This window comes from Ahaetulla prasina, chromosome 1, assembly GCF_028640845.1.
Source record: "Ahaetulla prasina isolate Xishuangbanna chromosome 1, ASM2864084v1, whole genome shotgun sequence".
NCBI classification, from domain to species: Eukaryota; Metazoa; Chordata; class Lepidosauria; order Squamata; family Colubridae; genus Ahaetulla; species Ahaetulla prasina.
The window spans coordinates 48,587,530-48,615,258 of NC_080539.1; the positions used below are offsets into that span (position 1 = coordinate 48,587,530).

At 40.8% G+C, this 27,729-nt stretch overlaps 1 protein-coding gene across 1 annotated transcript in view; it reads right to left on the bottom strand.

Moving 5' to 3' along the window:
• LOC131191192 (cullin-7-like) overlaps positions 1 to 27,729 on the bottom strand; it is a 40,108-nt gene that overhangs the window by 2,870 nt on the left and 9,509 nt on the right. Inside the window, exons 8-31 of the mRNA XM_058169110.1 lie at positions 26,892 to 27,267; positions 23,922 to 24,120; positions 21,969 to 22,176; positions 21,121 to 21,314; positions 20,634 to 20,836; positions 20,101 to 20,326; positions 18,470 to 18,575; positions 17,535 to 17,762; positions 17,056 to 17,146; positions 16,780 to 16,951; positions 15,912 to 16,017; positions 11,044 to 11,139; positions 10,735 to 10,910; positions 9,866 to 9,999; positions 9,596 to 9,772; positions 9,197 to 9,312; positions 7,963 to 8,145; positions 6,488 to 6,645; positions 5,533 to 5,764; positions 5,207 to 5,378; positions 4,047 to 4,192; positions 2,929 to 3,037; positions 2,528 to 2,724; positions 1,595 to 1,875 (exon numbers count right to left, since the gene is read on the bottom strand). Of these exons, the coding sequence (XP_058025093.1) occupies positions 1,595 to 1,875; positions 2,528 to 2,724; positions 2,929 to 3,037; positions 4,047 to 4,192; positions 5,207 to 5,378; positions 5,533 to 5,764; positions 6,488 to 6,645; positions 7,963 to 8,145; positions 9,197 to 9,312; positions 9,596 to 9,772; positions 9,866 to 9,999; positions 10,735 to 10,910; positions 11,044 to 11,139; positions 15,912 to 16,017; positions 16,780 to 16,951; positions 17,056 to 17,146; positions 17,535 to 17,762; positions 18,470 to 18,575; positions 20,101 to 20,326; positions 20,634 to 20,836; positions 21,121 to 21,314; positions 21,969 to 22,176; positions 23,922 to 24,120; positions 26,892 to 27,267 (4,286 nt within the window). The remainder of the gene's footprint in view (positions 1 to 1,594; positions 1,876 to 2,527; positions 2,725 to 2,928; positions 3,038 to 4,046; positions 4,193 to 5,206; positions 5,379 to 5,532; positions 5,765 to 6,487; positions 6,646 to 7,962; positions 8,146 to 9,196; positions 9,313 to 9,595; positions 9,773 to 9,865; positions 10,000 to 10,734; positions 10,911 to 11,043; positions 11,140 to 15,911; positions 16,018 to 16,779; positions 16,952 to 17,055; positions 17,147 to 17,534; positions 17,763 to 18,469; positions 18,576 to 20,100; positions 20,327 to 20,633; positions 20,837 to 21,120; positions 21,315 to 21,968; positions 22,177 to 23,921; positions 24,121 to 26,891; positions 27,268 to 27,729) is intronic.

Genomic DNA, 27,729 nt, shown 5'->3' on the forward strand with positions numbered 1-27,729 from the left:
TAGGATAATGTTGCAGAATCCAATCTGGGTTGGTCACCGAAGCCAGAGGTTTAGTCTTTTACACTAAATCATCATACTCTCCAATTCAATCACCTGTAGTCCGTTTTGACTTTCTCTTAGCCCAATCCTATTCTGTGGTGGAACTGCATATCGCTAAAAACTATTTGCAAAGGAAAGAAAAGTATGTCAAAAGTACAACTGAGTAGGAAGATAAAAAATGAAAAAGGTCTGTTGGCCACACAAAAATTAACCATATTAATGAACCAGCTGAAAGTTGCTTTTCATAAATGTTAAATACTTATAGTTCTTCTACCATCTAAGGAATTCTCTTTCCATGCTAAGATTCTGGAAAATGGAATATGTGCAAAAGGCTCCCTGGAGCATACAAAGTAAAGCAGATCCTATTTGTTGTTTTTCATTTATTGAAGGTAGAAGTGGGTTGTTGGGCTCGTGAGCCAGAACCACTAGTTTATGCTAAATCATGCACATTTCTGGCTGTAATTCAAAAAGCCACATTCTGTATATTGCCAAATTTGTCTTTATTTGGAATTTGGCAATTGATGTGCTTCCAAGATTTTGGATAACATATAGAAAAGAACTGAAGTGGAAGGCAGCTGCACTAGGTAACTAAGTAGCTCAAAACATAAACCATGGAAATATTGTTGAGCAGGAACTTCCATCTCTCATTTTTACATCTCAAGCAATCTACCACTATAGGGGGGAAAAATAAAGAGCCCCCCAACCAATTAGTTGTCATAGTGAAATAAGCAACTACTTGCGCATAATGTGCAAAATACAAGTAGGTAAATCATCTGAAATTGTATGCCGCAAATAAAATGTTTTTTTTAAAAAATGAATAATTTTCTTAATGAACCTGGATTACAAACACACACGTCTTGTAAAGTAGACAAGGACTGCAAATAAATAGAAAAAGTTCATTGCTATAAGGCAGGGATCTGCAAACTTGGCTCTTTTAAGACTTGTGGACTTCAACTCCCAGAGTTCTGGCTGAGGAACTCTGGAAGTCCAGAGTTCATGCGTTAAAGACTCTAAAGAGGATGATGGATACCAACCATTCATCATATAAGAGAAGGAGGTTTCAACTACATCCTGTGGCAACACAACATTCTGAAAATAGGTAGATACATGTGGGCAGGCGGTGGGGGAGGGAAATATTTGAACTGTCTGGCTTTAGACTCTAGCCACTTTGCTCAAGCTGTAGAGAAAAAAACAATGTGTTCAATTATTCCCGAAGTCATGTCCCTCAAGTGCAGCCAGGCAGTGGAAGAACAGAGCCAGTTCTTTTCAGGAAGAAGAATTTTACTGGAAAAAACTGCTCTGTGCAACACTTGGTCAGTTCGTCTTCCCAGCTTTTAATGTTCGAGCAATCAGTTCTACATGTGGAAAACCAGTAGAAAGGACAAAACACAAGAAACTCCCTACAGCCATACTAACCAGAAACTGATGCTTTTACAAACAGCTTTTAGGCTTACTTTCTGAGCTTGTCTCACACACACGCACACACACACACACACACACACACACACACACACACACACACACACACACACACACACACACACAGCAATTTTACCTAAATGTAGAAAATGTCTGTTTCTTCTCCATACAAGGCATACTGGGCACTTTTTTGATTTTTACAGTCTGAAATACTACTTGAGGCTGATTCTTTGGCACTGCTGGGGTTGGAATGTCCACACATACATACTGTAAAAGTTGTGGAAAACTTTCGTGGCGCTGGACAAAACCCTGATTTAACAAATTCAAGATACAAGAGAGGACATCCGCACTGCTGCAGACATTTCCCAAGAAGTCTGAAGGTGATCCAAGCCTCTGTTTGTGGCAGGCATCAATTACCTGGAAGAGGCAAAAAGAATGAATCGAATTACAGGTAATCCTTGGGTTATGACCACTCATTTAGCGACATTCAACGTTACGATGGCTCTGAACCAGGACGACTGATCACAAACTGCAGCCGTTGCAATGTTCCCATGGTCAAATGATAGAGAATTAGGTGCTTGGCAACCAGCTCACAATTACAATTGCAGCATCCTGCGATCATGTGATCCGGCATTTCCAACTGTCCCTGCTGGCTTCCCACAAACAAAGTTGAGGGGAAAGCTGGCAGGCGGTTGCAAGTTGCTTTTGCCTGCCCACCAGCACTCCATAGTACACCTATCCTTGGCACCCATTTGGCCTCCGACAGCACCCACCCAGGCTCTTCAGCGCCTACCCGCAGCACCTGCCCACAGCCCCTACTCCCTGGCCTATTTGCCTAGGATTCCCACCTCTTCCCATGTTGCGATCACATAAGGTCCTCGGTTAACATCCTGCGTGGGCCTGGGGTGACACTGGCAACCGGAATTGCTGCCATTGCCATCGCTAAGCAATGTCATGTGACACTGAATATCACTTAGCAATGGAAATTCCAACCTCAGTTGCCGGTTATAGTGTTTCTTTGGATTGCCAGCTGGGATGACTAAAAGGGTGGAATCTGTGGAATCTATACCTTGAATACCAGGCTGTCGATATGTATCTCTTTCTCTTCCTTCAGGATCTGGTTGAGGCAGCAGCAGATGATGTTCCTTTTTTCCTCCACAGCATGGCATACTTTTTCTTCCACATTCAGGTATATCGGTTTGGGCCAGAGACACAGGCGCTGGCCAGATACATGACCTAGTACCTCCTCATTCAGTCTTAAAATACCTAGCAGAGAAGACTCAGCCTTAGAGGAGCAGAAAGGTGGGCCTTTCTAAACCTAGCCAGAAAGCTCTTTTATTTCATAACTGAAGCTGGTAAACCAAGTGCTCCGTGGGATTTCAAGATTTCCACCCAACGTACTAGAGTTAATTTTCCAAAAGGACAAAACCCTCAGTCTCTTACAGAATATCCCCCCCCCACGCAACTTACCCTGTCTCTGGGAGAGGATCCCATTCTCCTTTATCAGGGGTTTCAGTGCATGACCTAGAAAGACACGGGAGAGACCTGTGGCTTCTAATAGTGTCTCCACAGAAACTTCCTGAAACCAATAGAAGAAAAAATAGTTGAGAAAGAGATAGGAGAATGCTGTGACACGTGACTTGTAGTCTTTTTTTTTTTTTCCCCATAAAAAAAAATGTAGTCTTTAAACCAGGGGTGTCCAAACTTGGTCCCTTTAAGACTTTTGGACTTCAACTCCCAGAGTTCCTCAGCCAGCTTTGCTGGCTGAGGGACTCTGGGAGTTGAAGTCCAAAAGTCTTAAAGGGACCAAGTTTGGACACCCCTGCGTTTAAACCCATTCTGAGAGGGATTGTAAATCCAATGAAATGCCCACTTCCAAGACGGTAGTGCAGTAAACTACAGACAAGAGAAAAAGATCCTGGCAAAAGGATTCACAACCACAGCACCCACAGAACCAATTCAGCCTCACCAAGATTTCAAAAAAATAATATCCAATTCAGATTAACATTTTTAAAATTCAAACTGCAGATCATGTAGAACACTTCAGGATTCTTAATTGTCTCAGAATAGACAAACTCATTAAAATTGGTTTTGTGAATCTAAACATTTTCAATTAATTTGGGGAGCAGCTATAAAATAAGACAGAAGCCTGAATCAAGCAAACCATCTGGCCGAATACAAGTTACTTCTCACCATTAGGGACAGAACTTCCTTCGCTTATAAAAAAGAAGAAACGACATTTATTTGCATAATGCAAAAATTCCTCAAATTGGAGTACATCCGGAGTCAATTTACAACTCCCTCCTTTGTGTGTGTAACTCCTGATGGCTGCTTGCACTGGTCCCTTGCAGTTTTCTTGGCAACATTTGGTTTGCCATCACCTTCTTCCTACAGCTGAGAGAGGTTGACTGGCCCAAGGTCACCCAGGTGGTTTCACATCTAAGGTGGCACTTAGCTCACATATTTGCAATTTATTTCTATACTCATATTGTGGTGCACACATTTCTACTTGGTTTGGGAAAAGCTGCATAAAACATTTTTCCCCCACACATGCAAAGTGAGAAATTAGAGGGAACAATGGTCAAGACCTGAGCGCTGTTGAAGCACAGAAGAATGTACATTTGCAGGGTGGACACCTGCAGGATGCAGCCTTGGTAATCCAGCTCTGCATGGCCCAACCAAGTCCACTGTAAGCGTGGTGGCTTTGTATGCTCCAACCCAAAGCAGCTCTGACCTGCAAGAGACGAAGGGATCAGCGACCAAGATACACCAGCAAGATTGCCAATATCGATCTACATACCGAAATGGCTCATCAAGAATTGTAATGCCTAACCATTGTAATGTCTATGGAGATTCTCAGTCAACCAGGTCATGGTTGTCCCAAAGGTGCTTTTTCGAGAGATAACTGGACTTTCTGGTTTTTCTTTGAAGACATTTTGTTCTCCTCCCAAGAAGCTTCTTCATCTCTGGGAGAACTGAAGAAGCTTCTTGGAAGTTCTTGAAGAAGTACTGAAGAGAGCTGAAGAAGTTTCTTGGATGAGAAGCAAAACGTCTTCAAAGAAAAACCAGAAAGTCCAGTTGCCACTTGAAAAAGTATCTTTGGGGCATTCATTATAATCTTTCATCTCAATCTTACATTTAAATAGTTTCATAATGGCTCGGCAATTCCATGCACACGTGTAGCTTTGAGGTAATCAAAGAGCTAGATCAGTTCCCAACCTTTTGACTCAATTGGAACATTCAGAATGTTGAATCCATGTTATAAACGCTCTCACAGCATGGAAAGTAAAGCACTAAATTACAGCCATCCTCCATTTGATCTAAGAATAGTAGACTTCTACTACATGGCATATTACATTGTATGACCCAGAGATATAGTTTTTGAAATAAAGGTCTACATAATATGCAAACTTCCCTTTTCTTTAATTAAGAACATTTTTAAAAAGAGATTAGGGCACAGAGTTCAGCAGATGCAGTGTTCTGGCAGGCACACCAACACCCTACATGTTATGCTGGGACTTGGGGACTAGGCCATTCCCTGCCCTTCATATTAACCAGATATCACAATACTGGTAGATACAGTAGATAGAAGCAAATCTGATGCTTGCTTGAATCTCTAAAAATTTGCCCCAACTCTGTCTTTTCTCATCATCTTTGGGTAAAGTGACATTGATTTGCTTACTATCAACTTAAGAAAGAAATAGAAGGGACCAAACAAAACTTGGGCTGAGGACAGTGCCATACTCACTCTGGATGTAGAAATCTGCAAACTTGCTCAGGTGCTGACTGAGGGATGAAGGGAAAAACCTGATAGGGTCTTTTAGGTAGCACAGTGGAGGGATGGTCCAGCAGAAGGGAGACAAGAGCAATACCTTCACCTCTGCTTCTTCCTCCTGTAAGAATGACCTCTCCTGCATCATCTGGGAGCAAAACATCTAGTATCAGGTTTATGGCTTCTGAAGGACAGCAGAACGTTCTAGTAATTTACAACTGGGAAAAAAGATGTGAGAGGGGAAAAAAATGCCTTGACTTTGGAGATTTTAGCCCTAGAAGAAGCATTCCTATCCAGCTCACCTCTGCCTCTCCCTCTTCTTTCAATCTTCCTTGCTGATCAACTTCCAGAAAATGTTTGTCAAGCTGCTGGAGCTGAAAAAGGTGAAACTTCTGCTGCTGCTGCTCTAGCTCACTCAAGTTCTTCAGCATCTGCTGAGGGTAACGGCTGGGGAAGCAGAGTCCAATTTGCTCTACCACGGCGGACTCCAGCCATGTACTGCCCAGAGACAGAAGGCGTTCTCCTAGATAGTAGCTGAAGAGACAAGGAAATCTGGGTGAATTTTTAAAAAAACCAGAGCTCTCCCATCACCCTACACTCATTTTCATGCCTCCACTGACACCCTGCTTCTGAGATATAAGCTTATCTATATGTCTATAGAGATTCTCGGTCATCCAGGTCATGGTTGTCCCAGAGGTGGTTTTTCAGGAGGCAACTGGACTTTCTTGTTTTTTTCTTCGAAGACATTTCGCTTCTCCTCTGAGAAGCTTCTTCAGTTCTGTCTGGATGGTGGGGATTGAAAAGATTTATATTCCTTGCAGACAGCTGATCATTTGCATTCTTATAGAGAGTCATTGAGGCCACTTGGAGGTTGAGTGGCTTCAAGGATGCTCTAAAAGAATGCAAATGACCAGCTGTCTGCAAGGAATATACATTTTTTCATTCCCCACCCCCCAGTCAGACCTGAAAAAGCTTCTTGGAAGAGAGGCGAAACGTGTTCAAAGAAAAAACAAGAGAGTCCAATTGTCTCTTGAAAAAGCACCTTTGGGATAGGCCTACCTAGACAAGCAAGAGCCAGACTGATCTGCCATCTGGCCCCATTATCCCTCAGAACAAACTCTAGTACCACACTATTTTTGAGGATGGTTTCATGCAGACTAAAGTGCTTAACCGCTACTGTCCAAGAACTTGCAGCATGAGATCAATCTCCTTTGTTTGCAGGTGCAACAAACTCTCATTTTCTTTCCTTTTCCTCACCGATAGAAATGTTCAAAAATGTTGGCCAATTCCAATTCTGCCAGGAAACTGATGGGCTCGAGGCTCTGTTGCAGATGCTGCACATTCTCTGTGTTAGTTGAGTCTGTCCAGCAGTCTCGGATCCATTGGTCAATGTATTGGGCAAACTTCTCGCTTACCTGAAGTCATAGAAAAGGAGGTGCCAAGTGTTGGTCGTTAAGTGATGTACCCGTTAACTAAGTCACACACGACTAGACCCAATTTTACAATTTTTATCACAGTCATTAAGCAAATCATATGGTCATTAAGTGAATCATGCAGTCATTAAGCAATTCTGACTTGCCCAATTGGCTTTGTCTATTGGAAGCAGACTGGGAAGATAGCCAATTGTGATCATTGATTACAAGATGCTGAAACTATCATAAGTTGCCAAGCGCCAAATTGTGATCCTGTGAGCAGGGGGCTGGTGCCATGGTTGTAACTTCATGGATGGGTTATAAGTGACTTTTTCCAAGGCAGACCACTTCGTACCATCATTAAATAAATGGTTATAAGGCAAAAATTACCATAGTTTCCTTTGTGTCACATTAAAAGTTACAATTTAATTATGACAAGAAAAGCATCACCTGTATAATTTCATTTGTAAGCATTATTAGTGAAACCAATATAGAAAAAAACTTCAAGAAAAAGCATTTTGTCACACAATTCTTAAAACCAGCATCTGGCAGCTACAGTAATTTTACAGAACATATCCAACATTGGGTATAACTCTGATATCTTGTATCAATGGAACTCAAAGCAAGGAAACCTATAAAATGTGGTTTGTTAAAAGTACAAAAATGTTTGATTCTTAAATAGACAGGTTCTGAAAAATCACAGAAGGCTGTTAAGAAAGATAGTGAATAGATACTCGTATTGTCATTTTCCCCTACATAAAATATGTCAGGAAAAAAATTAAACTAATAAATATTTTAATATAAGAATTTGAGAGAAAATGATGTTATCTCAAGCTATCCATTTGTAAAAGTTTGTCAAGGATGAGATATGAACAGTTTAGTCATTATAAGATTAGAAAGACTGTAAAATAGATAGTTTTCTGAAGCTATCTTGCTTTCCTAAATAAGCAACTCAACTACTTATTCATGTGTGGTTTAGAGTTACAGTAAATAATTTATATTCGTTATAAAAAACCCACACTGGTTATATATGAGCATGGTACATTCAAAAGAAATGTTATACATTTCTGAAATTATTTTTCCTGTTTTAACATATAATAGAATTGTGTTTCAGTCCTGTCTCACAGTATATTTTAAAGGTAAACAGTTGTATTTAAAGTGACAGAAATACACACCTGTTCAGGAAGGTTTGACAGTATATTTAAAATCCAAAATACACCCTGTAATTCTTTTCAGGGAGCAGATCTGGCCTTGGGCCTCAGGTTCCCTACCTTCATTTTAGAAGACATCTTAGTTCCCAACCATCCATGCCATACTCACATGGGCAGCTGACGAGAAGGGCAGCTCTACCAAGCCTTCAGAGAAGCCATCGTGCAAGGCCAACAAAAAGAACATCTTCTGCCCAAACAACTCCTCCATGGCGGTACGAAGATGCTGGTAGATGCTACGGTATCGCTCGACAAAGTCAGGGGCCTGCCAAAAGGACTTCAAGAACTGTTTCACCTGGAACCGAAACACATGAAGTATTTTAAAATCATAACCTTTCTATCTGGTTCAGTGGAACCAAACTCAAGGTAGCCTTTTGCAGTGCCAAATCTTTTTTTCACACAAGACCGATTTTTTTACAGCTGACTGCTGTTTTGGAATGTTTTACCAACATGTCTAATTTTCTATCTTTCTATAAACCCAAAGGCCTAAGAAATGCTCTGGGTTTTCATTTCACAATAAAAATAAAACCACCTAAGTTAGTGGACAACAGAGCCTAAAACAGATACACACTTTTCTTCTGAGAATTTGGTGTCCAACTGGTCTTTCTTAAAGTCTTTGGATCCTGAAGTAAAGCCCTAAGAACTCCTTCACTTTCAACAGCACCCACACATGCACTATAAATAAACATGAAATATACATCAATTGCTTGACTGTAAAGCCCAGTTTGCATCAGCAGACCCAAAAGCCCTATCTTCCTTGATACATAAGAGATATGTAAGTCTCACTCTATGAGACCACACTTGGAAAGACCACAATTGGAATACGGCATACAGTTTTAGTCACTACAATGTAAAAAAGATATTGAGACTCTAGAAAGAGTGTAGAGAAGAGCAACAAAGATGACCTCCAGTTAAAACATATAAAGAACGGTTGCTGGAATTGGGCATGTCTAGTTTAATGAAAAGAAGGACTAGAGGTGACATGATAGTAGTGTTCCAATATTTGAAGAGCTGCCACAAAGAAGAGAAGGTCTACTTATTTTCCAAAGCACCTGAAGGTAGGACAAGAAGCAATGGATGGCCACTAATCAAGGAGAGAAGCAACCTAGAACTAAGCAGTAATTTCCTGACAGTTAGAACAATTAACCAACTTGCCTCCAGAAGATGTGAATGCTCCAACATTAGAAGTTTTTAAGAAGCGATTGGACAACCATTTATCTGAAGTGGTGTAGGGCTTCCTGTCTGAGCAGGGGATTGGATTAGAAGACCTCCAAGGTCCCTTCCAGTTCAGTTATTCTGCTCTGTTCTGTTCTTGTTGCTGAACATCACCTTTCAGCCACCCTTACCTGCTGCTGCACAACATCTTTCCAGCACTGTGTGATGCTTATCAAATTGGTGGATTTTTTCACGGTGACCTTTAGGCTTGCTGATCTGAACTCCTTATACTTGGTATTCTTCCTATCTGGAAAAGGAAATTCATACAGCATTTAGGAAGGCTTCTGGGACAGGGAAGCAATAGAGAGCCAAGTAACACTCTCCAATTTTCTGAGTCCTTTAAAGTTTTCTTCTGATCAAGAATGGCTTGCTACTCCTCCATCCCACCGCAGTCCTTCTCTACGCTATTCTGCTGCCTGTTCTTGTTTTGCCAGTGTGACCATACAACATATTCATGGACTTCCCATGTTTCTCATCATCCCTCATCTGCCCATTTTATGCTTTTCTTTGTTCCATGGGAGAGGACTCACTGCATTGAATAAGAGACGTCAGTTCTTTGGGCTCAGGGCCACTGGGATCTACATGTACCAGCAGATGGCTCAGATGCCGAACACGGGAATTAAAGGAAATATTCTGGCTTGTTGCTGCCTCCAGGTTTTCCAAGTATTGACTTAGGAGCCAAGACAGGGGGCTGGTACCATTGGGGCCTGGAAAAACAGGGAGGAAAAAAAGAACAATCCGTAAGATTGCTGAGAAAGAGGAAGAGCAAAGGCTGCCAAGAGAGGAGAGGGAGCCCATACCTGGAGAAGTGATTCTCTGCACCAAGGGACTGATCAGGGCCTCCCAACAGGTCTTGCCTAGAACCTGGGCAGCTTCATCATCAGGAAGGAAGCGATTGGCAAACAGTTCCTCGTGACTCAAGGCACTGTTCAACCTGCATTCGGAAAGGGCGAAGACTGAGCTTTTTATTTTGGGGGAGAAAAAACAACCAAGAACGGGTATATATATATATATATATATACATGCAGTAAAGCAAGTAAATGGGGAGATGGAGTTTGGTCAATATGTTCGATATTAATAAACAGGATAAGGAAAGGAATGCAATCCCACTAGTCACTTCTGTCAGTTTCTATGACAGAAATTTGAAGAGCCACAAACATCTGAAGTTGTAGAAGGATATGGCACCAGAGGCATTTCTACAAACACAATATTTTGAGCAGATCCCAATGTATCTGAATATCCCCAAGAGCAGTGGTGGGTTTCAATTTTTTTTACTACTGGTTCTGTGGGTGTGGCTTGGTAGGCGTGGCATGGCTTGGTGAGTGTGGCAGGGGAAAGATACTGTAAAATCTCCATTTCTTCCCGATCAGCTGGGACTTGGGAGGCGGAGAATAGATGGGGGGTGGGGCTAGTCAAAATTTTTACTACCGGTTCTCTGAACTACTCAAAATTTCCACTACTGGTTCTCCAGAACTGGTCAGAACCTGCTGAAACCCGCCTCTGCCAAAGAGGCTGGTTAAATAAAAATTCAACACCATAGAAAGTTTGTGATCTAGGAAACATGCTCTGAAACAGACTCTTTGCTGACCTCCCTCTCCCCCCCCCCCCGCCAAGGCCAACTCCCCCGCTCTAAAGGACAAAAGTCTTCCATTAGGAAAGGCCTGCTGACCTGTTAAAAAGCTGCAGCAACTGCATCTGGTCTGCTGAAATTTCTTGGCACCAAGTGTGTGCTTTAGTAGCGTAGAAGAGGTGTGTCCGCTGGCACAGCTGCTCCCTGAAGATGGGCCAGAAGGTGGGCTTGGGGCCCATCACTTCGATGCCACGCACACGTGTGTCAATGCCACCCTGTGGATCACATGGTAATGCTCTAAATCAGACTTCCAACCTGGTATATACTCCTCGTGCACCATGTCTGCTTCCTTCCCAATTAGTCAAGTTGCTCTCACTGTTGGAACAGAAGGAAAGCACACCTACCTACCTGCTGGCAACGCTTAATCTTGATCTGTATGATAGGCCAGAAGCGGGTCATGTTCTCTAACAGGATCACTCTGGTAGATAAAGGTGGGACATTTACCTTTGTGGAGAAAAGAGAAAGAATGTCAACTATGTCAATGAAACTTTACTGATGACATGGTGAAAATTCCTATTCAGGTAGAAAAGAAAGAACCCAACTCCTGACTGAAATGGTATGAACAAAATGTCAATTCACAAAAGCCTTTAACAAACAGGCCTTTCGGAGTAAAAACAAAAAGTCACTTTCTGTGATAGAAATTTGAAGAGACCACAAAAACCTGAGGTTGTAGAATGATAGGGCATCAGGGACATTTCTACAAACACAAGATTTTGAGCATGTCCCAATATATCTGAATATCCCCAAGAGGCTGGTTAAATAAAAATTCAAGGCCATAGAAATGCAATCTGACTGATCATCCATTGTATTTAAATGAGTTACATCTGAAGTTAAATGAGCCATGGGACTGATAAGCTTACTGAAAATATCAAATTATTTTATAGAAAGGAACAGAACTCCAAACTCCAGTCTCTTCAAACTTAAGAGCACAGGTTTTAAAAAAATAAATGTGATTCCATATATCAGACTTCACACTAGGACGCAGCAGTAAATCCCAGCTCTTCAAACACAAGCTGTTAGTGAACAGGTTGTTTATTTTGGTAGAAGATTCTCCGTCTGGATTTGACTAATTAAAAATCTACCCTACAGACTGGAATAAACATTACATACAACATGATTTGCCTTCTGCAAAGAAACCAGAGCTTATCTATATCAAAAGTAGTTTTTATTTTGAAAAGGCAACTGGAGTGATTTTTCTGGGGGAAAAAAGATGACCTGGATGATTGAGAATCTTCATAGCTTATCTATATGATTGTGTTCCAGAGTTTAAACTGTGGATGCTTTCCTTGCCCTCACAAATTAAAGGATATTTAATTTAAGTTTAAGTTCAACATCTATATGAAGCCGCTGGGAGAGATCATCTGTGGTTTCGGGGTGAGCTGTCAGCTGTATGCTGACGACACTCAATTGTACATCTCTACCCCGAACCACCCCAACGAAGCCGTCGATGTGATGACTCGGTGTCTTGAGGCCGTTCGGGTCTGGATGGGGACGAATAGGCTCCGACTCAACCCATCCAAGACGGAGTGGCTGTGGATGCCAGCGTCCCGGCACAGTCAGCTTACTCCATCGCTGACTGTGGGGGGCGAATCGTTAGCCCCCAGGGAATTGGTGCGCAATTTAGGCGTTCTCCTGGATGCACGGCTGTCTTTAGAAGACCACTTGACAGCCGTCGCCAGGGGAGCTTTTCATCAGGTTCGCCTGATTCGCCAGTTGCACCCTTTCCTGGACCAGGACGCGTTATGCACGGTCACTCATGCCCTCGTCACTTCCCGTCTGGATTACTGCAATGCTCTCTACATGGGGCTCCCCTTGAGGAGCACCCGGAGGCTCCAACTGGTGCAGAATGCGGCCGCGCAGGGGATTGAGGGAGCTCCTCGTAGCTCCCATGTAACACCTCTCCTGCGCAAGCTGCATTGGTTGCCGGTGGTCTTCCAGGTGCGCTTCAAGGTGTTGGTTATCACCTTTAAAGCACTCCATGGCATTGGATCAGGATATTTACGGGACCGCCTGCTGCCGACAGTTACCTCCCATTGTCCGATACGTCCAGTGCGCGCCCACAGGGAGGGTCTTCTTAGGGTGCCGTTGGCTAGTCAATGTCGGCTGGCGGCCCCCAGGGGAAGGGCGTTCTCTGTGGGGGGCCCGGCTTTATGGAATGAGCTGCCGGTGGGACTCCGTCTCCTCCCTGATCTCCGGACCTTTAAGCGCGAGCTCAAGACTTTCTTTTTTCACCAAGCGGGGCTGGCCTGATTGATTTTAGTATGGGGGTTTTAGTGGGTTTTAATAGGGTTTTTACCAAGGTTTTAGTTTTGATAAATTTTAGCTAATATTTTAAGTTACAGCGATTGAATCAGTTTTTTTAAATTTGATAGTGTATTTTAAACTTGTTGGGATTTTTGTCGTTTTATTGGCTGTACACCGCCCTGAGTCTTCGGAGAAGGGCGGTATAAAAATACGAATAAATAAATAAATAAATAAATATTTGGTTGTGGTACAGCTGGACTTGGGAAACAGCCACACTGTTTTAAAGATTAGTTCTCTGTACCTGGAAATGGCTGTTTCTTGCTTTCCCTCATCTCATCTTAGCCCTTACATGGTGGGAACAACTGTCGAACGATGGCTGAACATTCTAGCTTTGTATAGCTACTGATGATATCTGAGTGAGTGGTTAATTCCCAAGAAAGACATCGAAAGATATAGTGAGCAGTTTAATGGCAACATCAATTTAGCACACATAAAAGCAAATCTTTTGTGCTGGAAATAATCAAAACTATGACTGTCAATATATAGTCTCGCTATAAATGCGTAATTTAACTACCATTAAAAACTGCTCTGATTGTATCCCTCCGGAGGGTGCAACACACACAGGTTAATTAAAATGATAAATAAACTAGGAAGGAAGGGAACAACTTATATAAAAAAATAGTAGGTTAAGGACAAAAATGGAGACAACAAACACAATATATACTCAAACTCAGGATCAACATTCTAAGTGATTCAGCACAGATAACAGGGAGAAATCACATAATAAATTGCTACTGCCAGATGATTTTGAAGGGGGATTAGACAACCTACAGAGGATAAAGCTATCCACAGTTGCCATTAACAAAGGCATAGCAATCTGCTTTTTACCAGTTGCTGGGAAACATGAACTGAAAGATGCTAGGCTTTCATACCCTGCTTGTCGGCAGCTTTCTTCTGGCAGCCAGTTGGCCATTTGGGACAAGGTAGGTCTGTGTCTGATCCAGAGGGACTCTGTTCACACTTCCTGCTAATCTCTCTAAGTGTATTTAAAACAACTAAATATATTCAATTTTTGCCATTAAGCCTCACTGCCAAAGCCAAGGGTGTTTTTCTATGAACAACAATGAATAACACACAGTAATCACTAACTTGCAGAAGAGAAAAAAGCAAGCTGCGCCATAAAAAGCAGTTGGGGGATATGAAACTCCACCTGGAGAAATAGCAGGAGCATTTCTCACAACTTTCTCTATTCTCTACATAGAGAGATAGAGAAATCAACATTTTATACTTGAATACTCAGAAGAAAGTGTATTCTCCCTTCACTTACATATACAGTATATGTTTTCTTTGCTTCTCCTTTCTCTGGGAAACTTATATTTCAGGTGAGTTGATAGATTTAATCAGTTTCTGACCAGGCCTGAGTAAATGAATTTACACATTGCATAAAGAATAAATCATGGTTGCCATACCATCTAGAGTTATGTAAAAATAAAGGCAAACCTAAGTAAATCATACTGGAGCACAGCACCACAAATAAAGACAGCATAAGTGTTAAAAGTGGTTACACAAGCCTGGCAGTCATTTTGTGGTTTTTAGCATTTTTATAAAATGTTAGCTGGGGTCAAAATCACTACAAATCTTTTATCTGCCCAGGTAATGGTCTTCCATCAATCTGCTATTTGTTCCTGTTAAACGGTAGGTTAGTCTGAATCTGGGAAGATCCAGATCTCTGCATTATCTTCAATGGTGGTTTTCTGACAAATCGTTACAAGTAATTTAAACTGTTACAGAGTTATTATCTTCCATGTTGGACATTGGATTAGATGCCTGAATGTGATTCTGGTGGCTCACAATTTAAAATAAACAATATACAAAATGTTGTATAGAAAATATTCCAAACTACATCAGCCATTCAGACAACACACTCCAAATCCAAAAGCCCATCTGACTTGGCTCTATACAAGACCCAGAAAACAACCAGGTGTTCAAAGCTTTGGGGAACACCATCAGAATGGGAGTCACAAGAATCTCTGAGAGGACCTCATTCCAGAGCACAGATGCCATGAGAGCGATGGCTTGTGCCCTGGGTCCCAACAAATGATATTGTTTAATTGAAAGTATCCATAGCACCCAATTCTGCTAGCTGTTACTGTTGTGACCCAGGCCCAAGTAGATAGTAATAAACTTAGTCCATGGAAAAACAAACAAACTTTATTCGAAGAGCTGGGAATTACTTCATTCCCAGCATCATTCAACTCAAAGTAAAAAAATGCCCCCCCAATACAAATTCCTCAGTTATCTCACAAACCTTGGTCCAATTAGGCAAACTGCCAAAGGCCCTTCCTGACAAACATCCAGAAGCCACAAAAACAAAGATGTAGACGAAGCAGAAGACGACGCAGAAGACGCAGCTACAACATTGTTTTCCAGCAAAGCTCGAAACACCGGTGCTGGGAGGGGCCAATCATCTCTTGGCCCTATTCCCAAGTTGTCCTTTTTGCTTGAGCTGCTCTTGCCTTCTGGCAGCTCTTCTCATGTGTGCATTAGGAACAGGCTCCTCCTGTTCCTCTTCTCACTACTATCAGTCTCTGGAGGCTCTGGAGTCTGCACCTCACTTCCTGATGGACCTGGCCTCACCTCAGCCTCATCGCTGTCCAATTCTGTTGCCAGCTCCGTAGGCTGCTGATGGACCACAACAGCTATCAGGTAGGTAGAAGTCATGAAGATATTGGCTGTCCCTCAAAGACTCAAGATATAAAATGATATAATGATAACACAAGCTATATGGGATATCGATATAATAAACAAGTGACTGAATCAAGTGACTTTCTGCAAGTTTCATGCAAAACTATAGTCTTTCTCCTGAAAAGTATTCCTCATAGTGGGAATCCTTACAAGGCAAGCTGAAGAGCTCTGTGCTCTTCCCTCTAGCTGTGGAAGCCTAGGTTATTGGGGAAGTCCACAGGACTGACCATATTGAGCTTGGTGTTGATGCTGGAAATGCTCTCTCCTGCCATAACTGTAATCCGGGCCGGCATGTAGCTTGAATCCTCGCTGGCCACCAGTAGTGACATCTGCCTGTACAAGCCAAGAATAACAGTTTCAGAGTTAAGAACCAAGCCCCAGCTGAAAAGCCCATCTTTCTCACAATTGAAAGGCACACCTTTCTTATGTTATGTGAGCCACCTATTTGCCCAGGTGTGGCTGAACAGGAAAACCATAATTCCATTTGGCATCTGAGCCATCATGATATTATTAGATATTTCAGTAAGAACACAACTTTTTGTGTACTCTTTCCATCTTAAGGGATATAGGCAATATGACAGAAATGATTTTTCTTATTATGCCCATTAGGTACAGTTCAGGGACAGAAAAAACCCATTATCCAAATTTCCTTGTTTCAAAGCCTTCTTTCTGGTTCATGCATACCAGTGGTGAAATCTGAACTGGTTTACTACTAGTTTGCTGGTTGCACATTTCTGTGCTGCATGCGCATACACAACGCGTACCATTCACCAAATGTGAGGTATGCGCACGCAGTGCACAGCAAAAGGAGGCACACGGTAAGTAGAACAGCGTGCGGGGGTGGTGATCAGCTATGGTGCACAATCTTTTTTTTTAACTTTTAAAAGCATTTTTTTACAACCTCTTCAGCCGAAGAGGTTGTAAAAAAATGCTTTTAAAAGTAAAAAAAAAAAGGCTCTGACAATCGCATGACTCAGCTGGGAATGGGCGGGGGAGGGGGGCAGGGATTTTTGTTACCGGTTCTCCGAACCACCCGCCACCATTGCTACCGGATCAGTCTGAACCAGGAGCATTTTACCCGATGCATACACTCACTGGATTATGACACCCTGATGCATGTAAACATTGATGTAGTGGGATCCAGTGGTGCCATTTGACTCCCAGTAGGTTTTGACATTTCCATCCACTAACTTGTTGGCCTGTTGAGAATTGGAGGAGACTTCTACTCTCTCCCAACACTTGTCTTCCTTTACTTCAGTGCTGCAGCCTATACACAAAGGAAAACATTGAAGAAATCCAGGCGGGGGAGAAGCTGGAAAAGCCTCTGAAGGAATGAGTTATCTAAAACTCCAACACTAACAATATGCTCACCATGACAAAGATAGTGCAGAAATACATCAAAAAATGGAACATTGATAGGCTGATGGCTATGCCTGTGTTCTTCTATCTGATTTAGAACCATCTGTAAAGCATGTTGGAGAGGAGACAAAAGAAAATAAAGCCAAAGTACAGAGTCAGGTTGGCTAAACAACACAGCAGAGCTACACTGGAAAAAAAGAATCCCATATTTAGACTGAGAGGCAATGCTTTCTGGATTGTTGGACTTTCAGAAATATTGGACTTCATAGCCCATCATTCCCAGCCAGCACTGCCAACCGTTGCACTGTATAAGAGCTGTAATCTGACTTATGTGAAGAGCATCCAGTTGGATAATGATATCTGAAGGCACCATGAGTGTTTTAGATTTCCTTTGGATAAAAGTAAATCTGAGCACCATGTTACCAAGAAACTCTGATCCTCAGCCTGCTCTCTGAAGTTAGGCATTATTAGTCAAATAAGAAAAAATTCACCTGGATGCAACCAGCCAGGATGGTGGCTGTCATCTTCTGATAGAGGCTAGCAGGCTTCTCACAGTTATTCATGAGGTCCCTCAGTTCTGTCACTTGAGAAAGGCTGGAGCTGTGTTTTTCCAAGACTTTGCTCAAGGCTTCCCTAATGCCAGAAGAGCACATTACAACAGCACAGTCTTTGTTGATGAAGGCCAGGCGGTATAAGAATTTAATGAACTCTTGAACAATCTGCAAACACAAAAGCACAGATAGTTAGTCCCTGAAGGTTTTCTGTATGGCTTTAGTGCCTCTTTCCCCAACTCATCCTTGGGGGATGGAATGTATGTGCTGTACTAAACAGCTTGGCCCCCCTGTCCCTCAGAAAAGAAATCCTTCTAAGCAGAGGTAAGGAACCTGCGATTTAGCAAAAGTTGCCCATTTTCAATGACCAGCAAGCATTAAGGGAGCTTAATTCAGTTCAAGATATTATAAGCTCCAGACATCCATTCTAAAAAGCAAGTCATTAAAAGGAGATTTTAAGGAATGAAGGCAGTAGAATTTTGAACAATATATTTTTCTGCATTTAAAAAAATAATTTGCATTTCTTATCTGACTTTTACATTTTATTTATTTAAATAATTTTCTCTTGATTTTCTTAACAATTACCATAACTGTTAACTATAAAACTTAACAAAAACTCATTTAAAATATACGAGCAAAAACCAAACTGCAGGAGCAAAACAGAAGCAGAAAAGCAACCTAAGTAATAAATACAACAAAAGCAACTTGAGAGTACAGTATTAGTTTTCAGCTTATTAAAAAAATGCAGGTTGCACCTCTTCTTTGGTGAAAAAGACATGCATGCAAATGCTTGGAAAAACAAGCAAATAATGGTCCAACTATAAGATTCTGGTTGGTGGATTCTGGTTGGTACTCCGAGATTTCTACTGTCTCACCTCTCGATCATTTATGTGGCTGTTTATGGAAGACAAGCAAGGCTCAATGCACTTATGCCAGGGTACTACATCCTTCCATGAACTATCCAAACACTTGTTCAAAAGCCTGGATCAAAAAAAGAAAAGTAGCTTCTTTCAAAAAAAGCACTTTGAAAATACATATATACCTAAAACAAAAGTGACTGATTCTTATATTAATCATCTTATAATCTAACTGAAATGTGCAAGTAGTCTTGCAGCCACCAAAAATCATTTTTCTGTCTCCAGACGTTTTGATGCATCTGGACATATTTTCACTACTCCTTAGAACTGCAGAAGGTGGGAAAAGCAAAATTCAGCCAACTTTACATTGGTTGGATGGGCTCCTCGGCCCCTTTTTGTTGGTTTCCAGATTGTTCTGAGAGATTAATTTCCTTTATTCATGCTCTAAAATGGTTTGCATTTTGTAAAAGACTTTCTCACCATATTTGCATGATGGAAGCAGCTTAATCTTTCCTGATCAATATAGAGTAACAGAAAAACAGAGTTGGAAGGGACCTCGGAGGTCTTCTAGTTCAACCCCCTGCTCAGGCAGGAAACCCTATACCATTTCAGAAAAATGGTTGTCCAATCTCTTCTTAAAAACTCCCAGTGTTGGAGAACCCACAATTTCTGGAGGCAAATCCATAGAAAAAAGCTTGATTAGAGCCAGGGTGCCACAGTACATTAGAATGCACTATTGCAAGCTAATTCTGCTGACTGTCAACAGTTCGATTCTCACCGGCTCAAGATTGACTCAGCCTTCCATCCTTCCGAGGTCAGTAAAATGAGGACCCAGATTGTTGGAGGCAATAGGCTGACTCTATAAATTGCTTAGAGAGGGCTTTAAAGCTTTAAAGTCTAAGTGCTATTGCTATTATTTCTTCTGTAACTTCAAATTGTAGCCTAAATCAGAGAACTGCCAGTTTATTTGGGAAATCCTCATGATACATTAATTTACCAAGTAACATAAATCTAAACGTGCTCACCAGCAAATGAACATACGTTATCTCTTAACAATCCTAATAGTCCAGCCTTCAATTTCAATCAGGGTAGCCAAAGGTGTGGGAGTTATAGTCCAACATCTGCAAGGCAACAAGTCACCTCCCTTTCTGAAGAAAACTTTCAGGATGAGAACAGTAGACTAGATGGAACCTAAGATATCCTGTACTGAAAGGAGAGGTACCTTTGTTGCTGTAATTGTTGTTGTTGTTAGTTGCGAAGTCGTGTCCGACCCATCGCGACCCCATGGACAACATTCCTCCAGGCCTTCCTGTCCTCTACCATCCTCTGGAGACCATTTAAACTCATGCCTACTGCTTCAGTGACTCCATCGAGCCACTTCGTTCTCTGTCGTCCCCTTCTTCTTTTGCCCTCAATCTTTCCCAGCATTAGGCTCTTCTCCAGTGAGTCCTTCTTTCTCATTAGGTGGCAATTAGGTGTAATTGTACTACAGTACAATTGTTGTTAAGATTACAACTTTCTTTTATCATTGGCAATACTGGTTGACTTAATGAGATTCAATAGCTGGAGGCCCATTTATTGTTCACTTCATCTCTAGGAACATATACACTTAAAACATATACACTATTACTGAAATGTAGTAGCCTTACCTTAACATTCCCAGTAGTATCTGTTTTTCAGAATCCTGCTTTGTCAAGTCTTTCTGAATCGGCGCATTTACCAGAAACTCATGGCTAGTTTCCTCAAAAAAGGCACCTCTGTCAGATAGGAAGCATTGCAGCACCACTGCCATCTCCTTCCAAACACTGTTTGTCTGCAGACTACTCAGTAGCTTTGTGATGTTCATGTCATGAAGATTAAAGGCAGCTGCAGAGTCTGATGGGTAGGTTGAAAGGACACAAATGAAATGCTTTCTGGTCCAGAAACTTTATTTTGGAAAAAACAGAATATTGGGAAGGGGGGAATCTCACTCACTTCTCTGACCAAAATCCCTAGAAGTACCCCAAAAGTATTACCGGTAGTGATATTTGTTAGCCCTTCTAAAGAATTGTACTACATCTGTGAAAAGGGAAATGACAACCCGCCAATCACAATGGTCTTTAGAATGCAAAGGAGAGTTCAGATATCATAATATACATAATTACTGAGAAGGGTTTACACTAAAGACTGGGATGTTTCATACCTGCATCCTGTTTGTTCAGTGGCGGCTTATGTTCAGGCAGATGGGTGAGCATCTTGTGAGCCATGATTGTGTCTGAGTTTTGGCCCAAGAAGTTCCAAAGGACACCACGAAGATCAGAGTTTTCTACTTGCTGTGCCAGGGTCTTATCATAATCAATCAACTTGCTGAGCACCAGAAGCCCATCCTGAACTGCTGCTGAGGCTCTGGGAAAGAAAGGTAAGGATTAACACTTGATCGTAAATCAGCCCGTGCTGAGAGGAACAGAAAGTAGAAGGGAGTATAGTAAAATTCATTTCCCAAACAATGAAGGCTAATTATTTAGATAGCAGTCAATAAAGAATTTGCTAGGGTGATTTTTTTTTAACAAAAGAGAAACTGAAATCCTTACCTCCAAAGCTCAAAAACATTTTCTCCATAGTGATGAGTGGCCTATAGCTACCATACAGTTATAACTCTTTGTTTCACCAAGATTTTCACTTGAGCTTACCCAGGTGTGCCCAACATCTTCTCAACTGCAGCAGGGATGACACATAGTAAGTTGCCAATATCCTTGCTGGAAGCAGAATCAACGCTGGCCATGACCTGCTGTATTGTCTGGAATCCTAAATTGTCCTCAGGTTGGAGCTTCCCACAGGCCCTTGGTAACATATAGTTCTCCACATCCAACAGCATCTTCAGTACCTGGGAGTCAAATACAGCAGCTCAAAAGCAAGAAAGAGAAGAGGACAAGATGTAGATTGGAATCAAAATCTCCATCAGTACTCTTCATTCACAAAAAGCAAAGTAGACGCAGTTAATATTTCACCCTTTATATGCTTATTAAAGCACATAAGTATAAAGAAGTTATTAGCTTCTGATAATGGCACTATCAAATCTGAAAGATGCAAGGAACAATGGTGTTTTGGGTTTCCTCAAGGCAGGAAAAGGCATTGAAGCAATGACTGCCGATCACCCACTGCAGTTAGATATCTTTGCAGCTTGGATCTGAACTGTGAACCAGATCTTGCAACTCTGCAAGGGATAGTGTTTTTTCAGAAAATGGCCCATATCTGAAAATCCCTCAAATATCCCTCAGATATTTGGTTCAAATATCTCAAGTGTGGGTTTTCAATAAAACAAAACAATAAGCTTTGTTTATCCTTTTAGTATTTTATGCTTCTTGTTTTGATTGCTGCTCAGTTTAAATCGCTTACTTAATTGCATTGTTTTAAACTTCTGATTGCAAATTGCCTTGTGACTATGTTATTCGGAAAAAAGTAGAAATGTTTTTTAAAAAAGAAATAAATAAGCATTCCCCAGCAATGTGATTCCAAGGAATCTCTACATTCTACTTACTGCTAGACCAGCCTGCTGAACCAGCACCGATGTGGAGTTTTCCTTCATGCAGTGCAGCACACAATGCAGCCCCCCTTTGGTTGCAATGAGCATCTGCCAATCATATTCTGCCATGAGCAGATATAGCACCTGGAACCCCAATACTGTAAGCAGGTGTTCCTTTACATGGTGGCTCAGCAGGTCCATCAGTGTCTTCACAATTCTCTCCCTGCAGGTAGAAAAGAGGCAAGACCACACCCTGAGGGCCTTTGAAGAAGATTAGCTGACAAATCACATAAGACTAGAGATGAGAAGAACCAGGAAATAAACTGGAAATATTTAGGGGGGAAAACATTTACGGGACCGTCTGCTGCTACCAAATACCTCTCACCGACCCGTGCGCTCTCACAGAGAGGGACTCCTCAGGGTGCCGTCGGCTAGGCAGTGCCGTCTGGCGACACCCAGGGGAAGGGCCTTCTCTGTGGGGGCTCCCACCCTTTGGAACGAGCTTCCCCCAGGACTTCGTCAACTTCCGGACCTCCGAACCTTTCGCCATGAGCTTAAAACTCATCTATTTATCTGCGCGGGACTGGACTAGATTTTAGATTTTAAATTTTAAATTTAAATTTGTTTTAAGGGGTTTTAATATGTACACAGTTATTTTTAATTATTTGGCTATTTGGAATAAGTTTTTTTTAATTGTTGTTTTATTTTGTATTTATATGTATTTTTATCTGCCTGTAAACCGCCCTGAGTCCCTAGGGAGATAGGGCGGTATAAAAATATGAAAAATAAATAAATAAATAAATAAATAAATAAATCCATCACTCACTAACACTTTTCCAAGTCCTTTCAGAGAAAAATACTAAGCTACTGGATTGAAAAAATGTTTTATTTTTGAAAAGATCATTTTAAAAGAACGATCTAGGGATTGCTGATGTTCAGTTCATAAGGGTACAAGACAATGGTGCTACAATGACCAGAATACGAAACAATCAATCCACTTGGATTCAATGGACTTCCATAGTTTAGAAGGTTTTCACCATCAGTGAAAGAGTTAAACACCAACTACCCTATCAAAATAAAATAAAAAACAAATTTGAATTTTTAGAAATGTTATTTATTAAATTATATGTGTTGTAAGTGCAGAGATTTTACAAAATAAAAAATTGTATATAGTTTTTTGGGGGGGATATATATATTGGATAGAAAGTTCTGAATTAAAATTTGTTAATTGCGAAGTCATGTCCGACCCATCGCAAATTACATTATTTAATCTATATAAGCTAATTAGCTTATTTCCATTAAAATATGACTTATGATTTCATTCTTGCTCATGGAATTTTGGTGCAAAACCATCCATCTAGCTAAATTTGGAAATTTAGGATTCAATCATATTTTAAATGTAATATTTCAACTATGATCACCTATCAGCTATAAAATGTTTCAACTATGAACAAACCAAATTATATATAATACAAAAGATATAAAAAGATGATCCAAAAATTATTTCAACTTTTCCAAAAATTCTGGTGTTATTTAAAAAGAAAAAAAAGTGTCAAAAGTTCTACAATTGTAATCTCTGTCTATAGAACATTGCAAGTTTGAACAAAAATGTGCCAAGCTATATCTAAGGATGAGTGGACTCCAAACGCTCTAAATGCTGATATCTGTGTTTGCATACAGCATCACCACCACAGGTCTAACATTTTATTTATTTAGAATTCAATTCATTCTGTTCTTTCAAGAAGACAAATGGGTGTGCATCTACTTTTTGCATATAACAGAATAACACAGTTGAAAGGGACCTTGTGGGTGTTCTAGTCCAACCCCCCCATACGTATTTTGGCTTTGGTATGGTATGCTATTGTACTAAGAATTTACTTAAAGGCTACTTAAAACCATTCTTCAATATTTCTTCTGTTGTTCAAAACATGCCATAACGATAACAGGACCTAATGAAAAAAAGCTAACCTAATGATAAATTCACTCTCTGCCGTGGCAATCTGTCTCCCTTGCCCAGATTCCTCTTCCTCCTCCAAAATCGTAATGATAAATTTAAGACCCGCCAGCTTCAGCTCAATGTCACAGCTGGACTTCTGGATCATCTCCATGGCATCCTGCAGGTGTTCCAGGGTGCTTTTCTTTCCGGCCACCTTCACACTGCTGAAAGCTGAGCGACAGATATATCAGCACAATTTTGCAATCAGTTTCCCAAAAGTAGCCTCTTCATATCTACTTGCTATTCACCCAGTCAACCATAATACAAAACTCCCTACAGGTACGTTAGCCATTTCTTAGCAATCTTTTTTGTCTATATTGTATATCTGGAGAAAATCTTTGTGGATTTCGTATCATATGAGGCATACATACTGTAAAAAAAGGTCAAAGAGCACGAGGCAGATCCAGAAGATGATGGAAAGACAACATCAAAGACATGCATCAATTAACAAAACGGTTGAAGCAACAAGAAGTGCAAGAACCAAAACTTTGTACCTTTCTCAACATTCAAAATGGTAAAAGAGGAAATAATGAAGAAGATTGGATATAACAATCTACACCAACAAGTATCAGTGAGGAATACTATGAGACAATAGGTCTGAATGCCAAACAAATCTTTCCAATCTCAAAAGTTAATTTAAAAATTAGGTGATATCAGATTAAGAAATATCAGATTGCCTTTGAATAATTAGAAAGTTATTTTATGTAATGGGGAGGGGGTTGGGAGATGAAAAGCTTTGGATGTGGTTATTTGGATTGGAAGGGAAAATTTTATTCTATGTTTGGTTTATGTATAACAATACCTTGTGATTGACCCGGGAAGCCGGGGAGGGGGGGAGGGTTTTTTTTTGGTTTTTTTTGGGGGGAGGGAGGGGGAAAAAAGGGGGAAAAATGTTTTTGTTTTTTAAAACTCTTTCAATAAAAAAAATAAATAAAAATTAGGTGATGACCTCTTGAGGAGGGATGTATTACCACTCCTTTCAAAGTTGGTAGGATCATCTCTTCTCTCAAAGAGGCAGATATCACCGGATGGATCCATCCCTTGGTCACCTCCTGAGTCACCTTAACAACTCAGGAGGGGCAGGATTGAACAGGCAAGTGGCTGCACTAACAGACTGGAGGATTTTGTCAATTTCTTTGTGCAACACAGAACAGACAGGATAATCTCACAAGACTGCCGTGCGCAACTCAGATGGACTTGTCCAGATAGAGTTCGAATCCAAGCAAATCTGAGTGACTTTATCCACCGGATAGCATGAATATTCATCACCATGATTCTGCAGATGATCCTGTGGCTCTCCCCTCCCCCAAACAGGGAGTGTGTTACTCTGAACAGGACCACTGAGCAGCTACTGGTATAATTCAATAATAGCAATGGAATAATCACATTTTACCCCCTTTCTTGCCATGATATAGGGCCACGAATGGGCTTTCACTCATGTTTGGTTGGATTCACTCTTTGTCTTTCTTCAAAGACACTCTTGGCATCACTTTTTCCACTTCATCTTCTGGAGCTCCTTGAAGAACCAAAAGGAATCGATGCACAGAGAGAGGCTGCATAGAAACAATCCAGTCCAGATCCTGTCACTTGCCTATTCTAGGCTGCAATTAAAGCTTCAACTGAACTGCCTGACAGACCTTCAGGAAAACCCAAAGCTTTCTCTGGAACTTAAATAAGCCCATCAGACATCTGAGGTGGGCCAATCTAACAAAAACTATCTTCCCGCATAGTGGTTGGTTGGTCAGTCCCAGTAAGCCAAAGAGCAACCAGAACGATCTGCCCATGGCAATGAACTGATGGCAATGTCTTGCAACATCACAGCACACTGCAATTGTCCCGAGACAAAAACTAGATTTAACATGGAACCCACAGTATGAATTGGGCTCTCACAGTATCATTACTGAACTTCAAACAGATATAGATACTATGTTACCTTCTTGAAATACTGCAACATTATTTACAGCAGGACAGTTTGTATTTTGTAGTCATAGCATTTCTTACTACATAATGAAGTAACACTTCTTCATTTACTTCACCAACCTATTGCTTTTCCTACAATGTTTGTTTTCTCTCCCATCTTGAGTTTGTTTATATTGTTCCTTATTTTTAAATGTTTTAATAATTTGTAAACCATCCAGAACTGCTAGGATTTGGGTGGCTATTCATTTAATATGTTATTGTAATTTGTAATATGTAATTTGCTTAACTGCTCATAACATGTTCTCAAAAATTTGAAATGTGCTTTAAAATAATTGTTGTACATTTTCAGTCTGCTCTAAAATTATGCACACACTACAATAATGGCCCCCAACCTTTTGGGCACCAGGGACTGGTTCCATGGAGAAAGGTTTTTCCACGGACCAGAGGGAGCGTGGTTTTGCATTCTGCCTGCAACCTGCGGATGGGGCTTCACTTGTTTGCGCTGCCCGGTGTTTGGCAATGTCAAACTGGTCCTGGTCCTGGTCCATGGACTGGGGGTTGAGGACCCCTGTACTACAGGAAACAAACTGAGGTTTATTTAGGATCTCTCTAACTCCATAAATCTAATAATAGTTAATTTGTAGTGGGATAACATTTTTATTGATTTATTTATTTTATTTATAATTTTATTTGCTGACTATCTTACCACAACGGGGCTCTGATATCAATCATTGCTACTTTCTGTCACTTGCAGTCAATAATGTGGTACAGAAGTCGGAAGTACAGAATATTGTACAAAACATGTTTCATTGGCTGCTAATAGCCATGAGTCCTGATATATCAAATCAAGTTCTAACAGCAAACTTGACTATAAAATGGAAACCTATATGTTGAATCATTTCATTTTCAAGTCCAAAGCATAGATACAGTATATTAGAGAGAGACAGTTAGGAATTCTCAATGCGGCTAAGTTCTGATGTTCCTCTAATCAATTAATATGTTTGATACTGCCTGGCGCTTACCTTTGACTTTCTCATCCAATGTGTCTGGAAAGAAGACCCCTTCTATTTTGGGAAATGTGTTAATCATCCGTCTGTCACTTTCCTTTGCTGCAAATGGAGTTGGAGAAGACACTCTATCAGGCAGTGTATCTTCTTTTGTTTTTTTGGACTTCAGGGCTTCAGAAAGGTCACCATAATTTGCAGAGAGCACTTCTGCATTTGGGCAGTTCTGCTCTGTACTTCCCATGCTAAAGAAATATTTGAAATAGACATGGGAGTTCTGCAGATCAATTTGAGTGGTGCCCTGACAATGCTTGTTCAGGAGCTGCAGTATTTTCTGAGCCAACTCTACTGAAACACACATCTGGATCAGATCCTCTTCATTTAGTCTTGATAGCTTGAAATGCAGAGAGAATAAAAGCACAGTGTTCCTATTGCAGTTTATTATCAGAGTTACCTAGAACTACACCAAAAGCCCACAAAATCAGATTGGGAGAGTTCATTAATCCAGCTTGGAAATTTGGTCCTTGAGTCTAGAGCACCAAAGTTATCTATGATTTTCCAATTTGGATGACGTTTGGAGATAGGCAACCTAATATCAGCAGTTATTTTGAACATCAATTCCTATCATCCTCAAACAAATTGTCTGAAAACTGGACCTTTATAAAATTCAAAACTGTATGCAAATAATTTGGAACTGGTTTCTTAAATTAGCTTCACTGACTCTGGATCTATCCACATAGATCCAGTTCGTTTTGAGGCTTAACTTAAATATTAAACATTTAGGGCCCTGTAACTATCTTTCTGATTACATAATTTAATCCCAGGCTTTTCAGACATGATGCGTCTGATCTTGTAA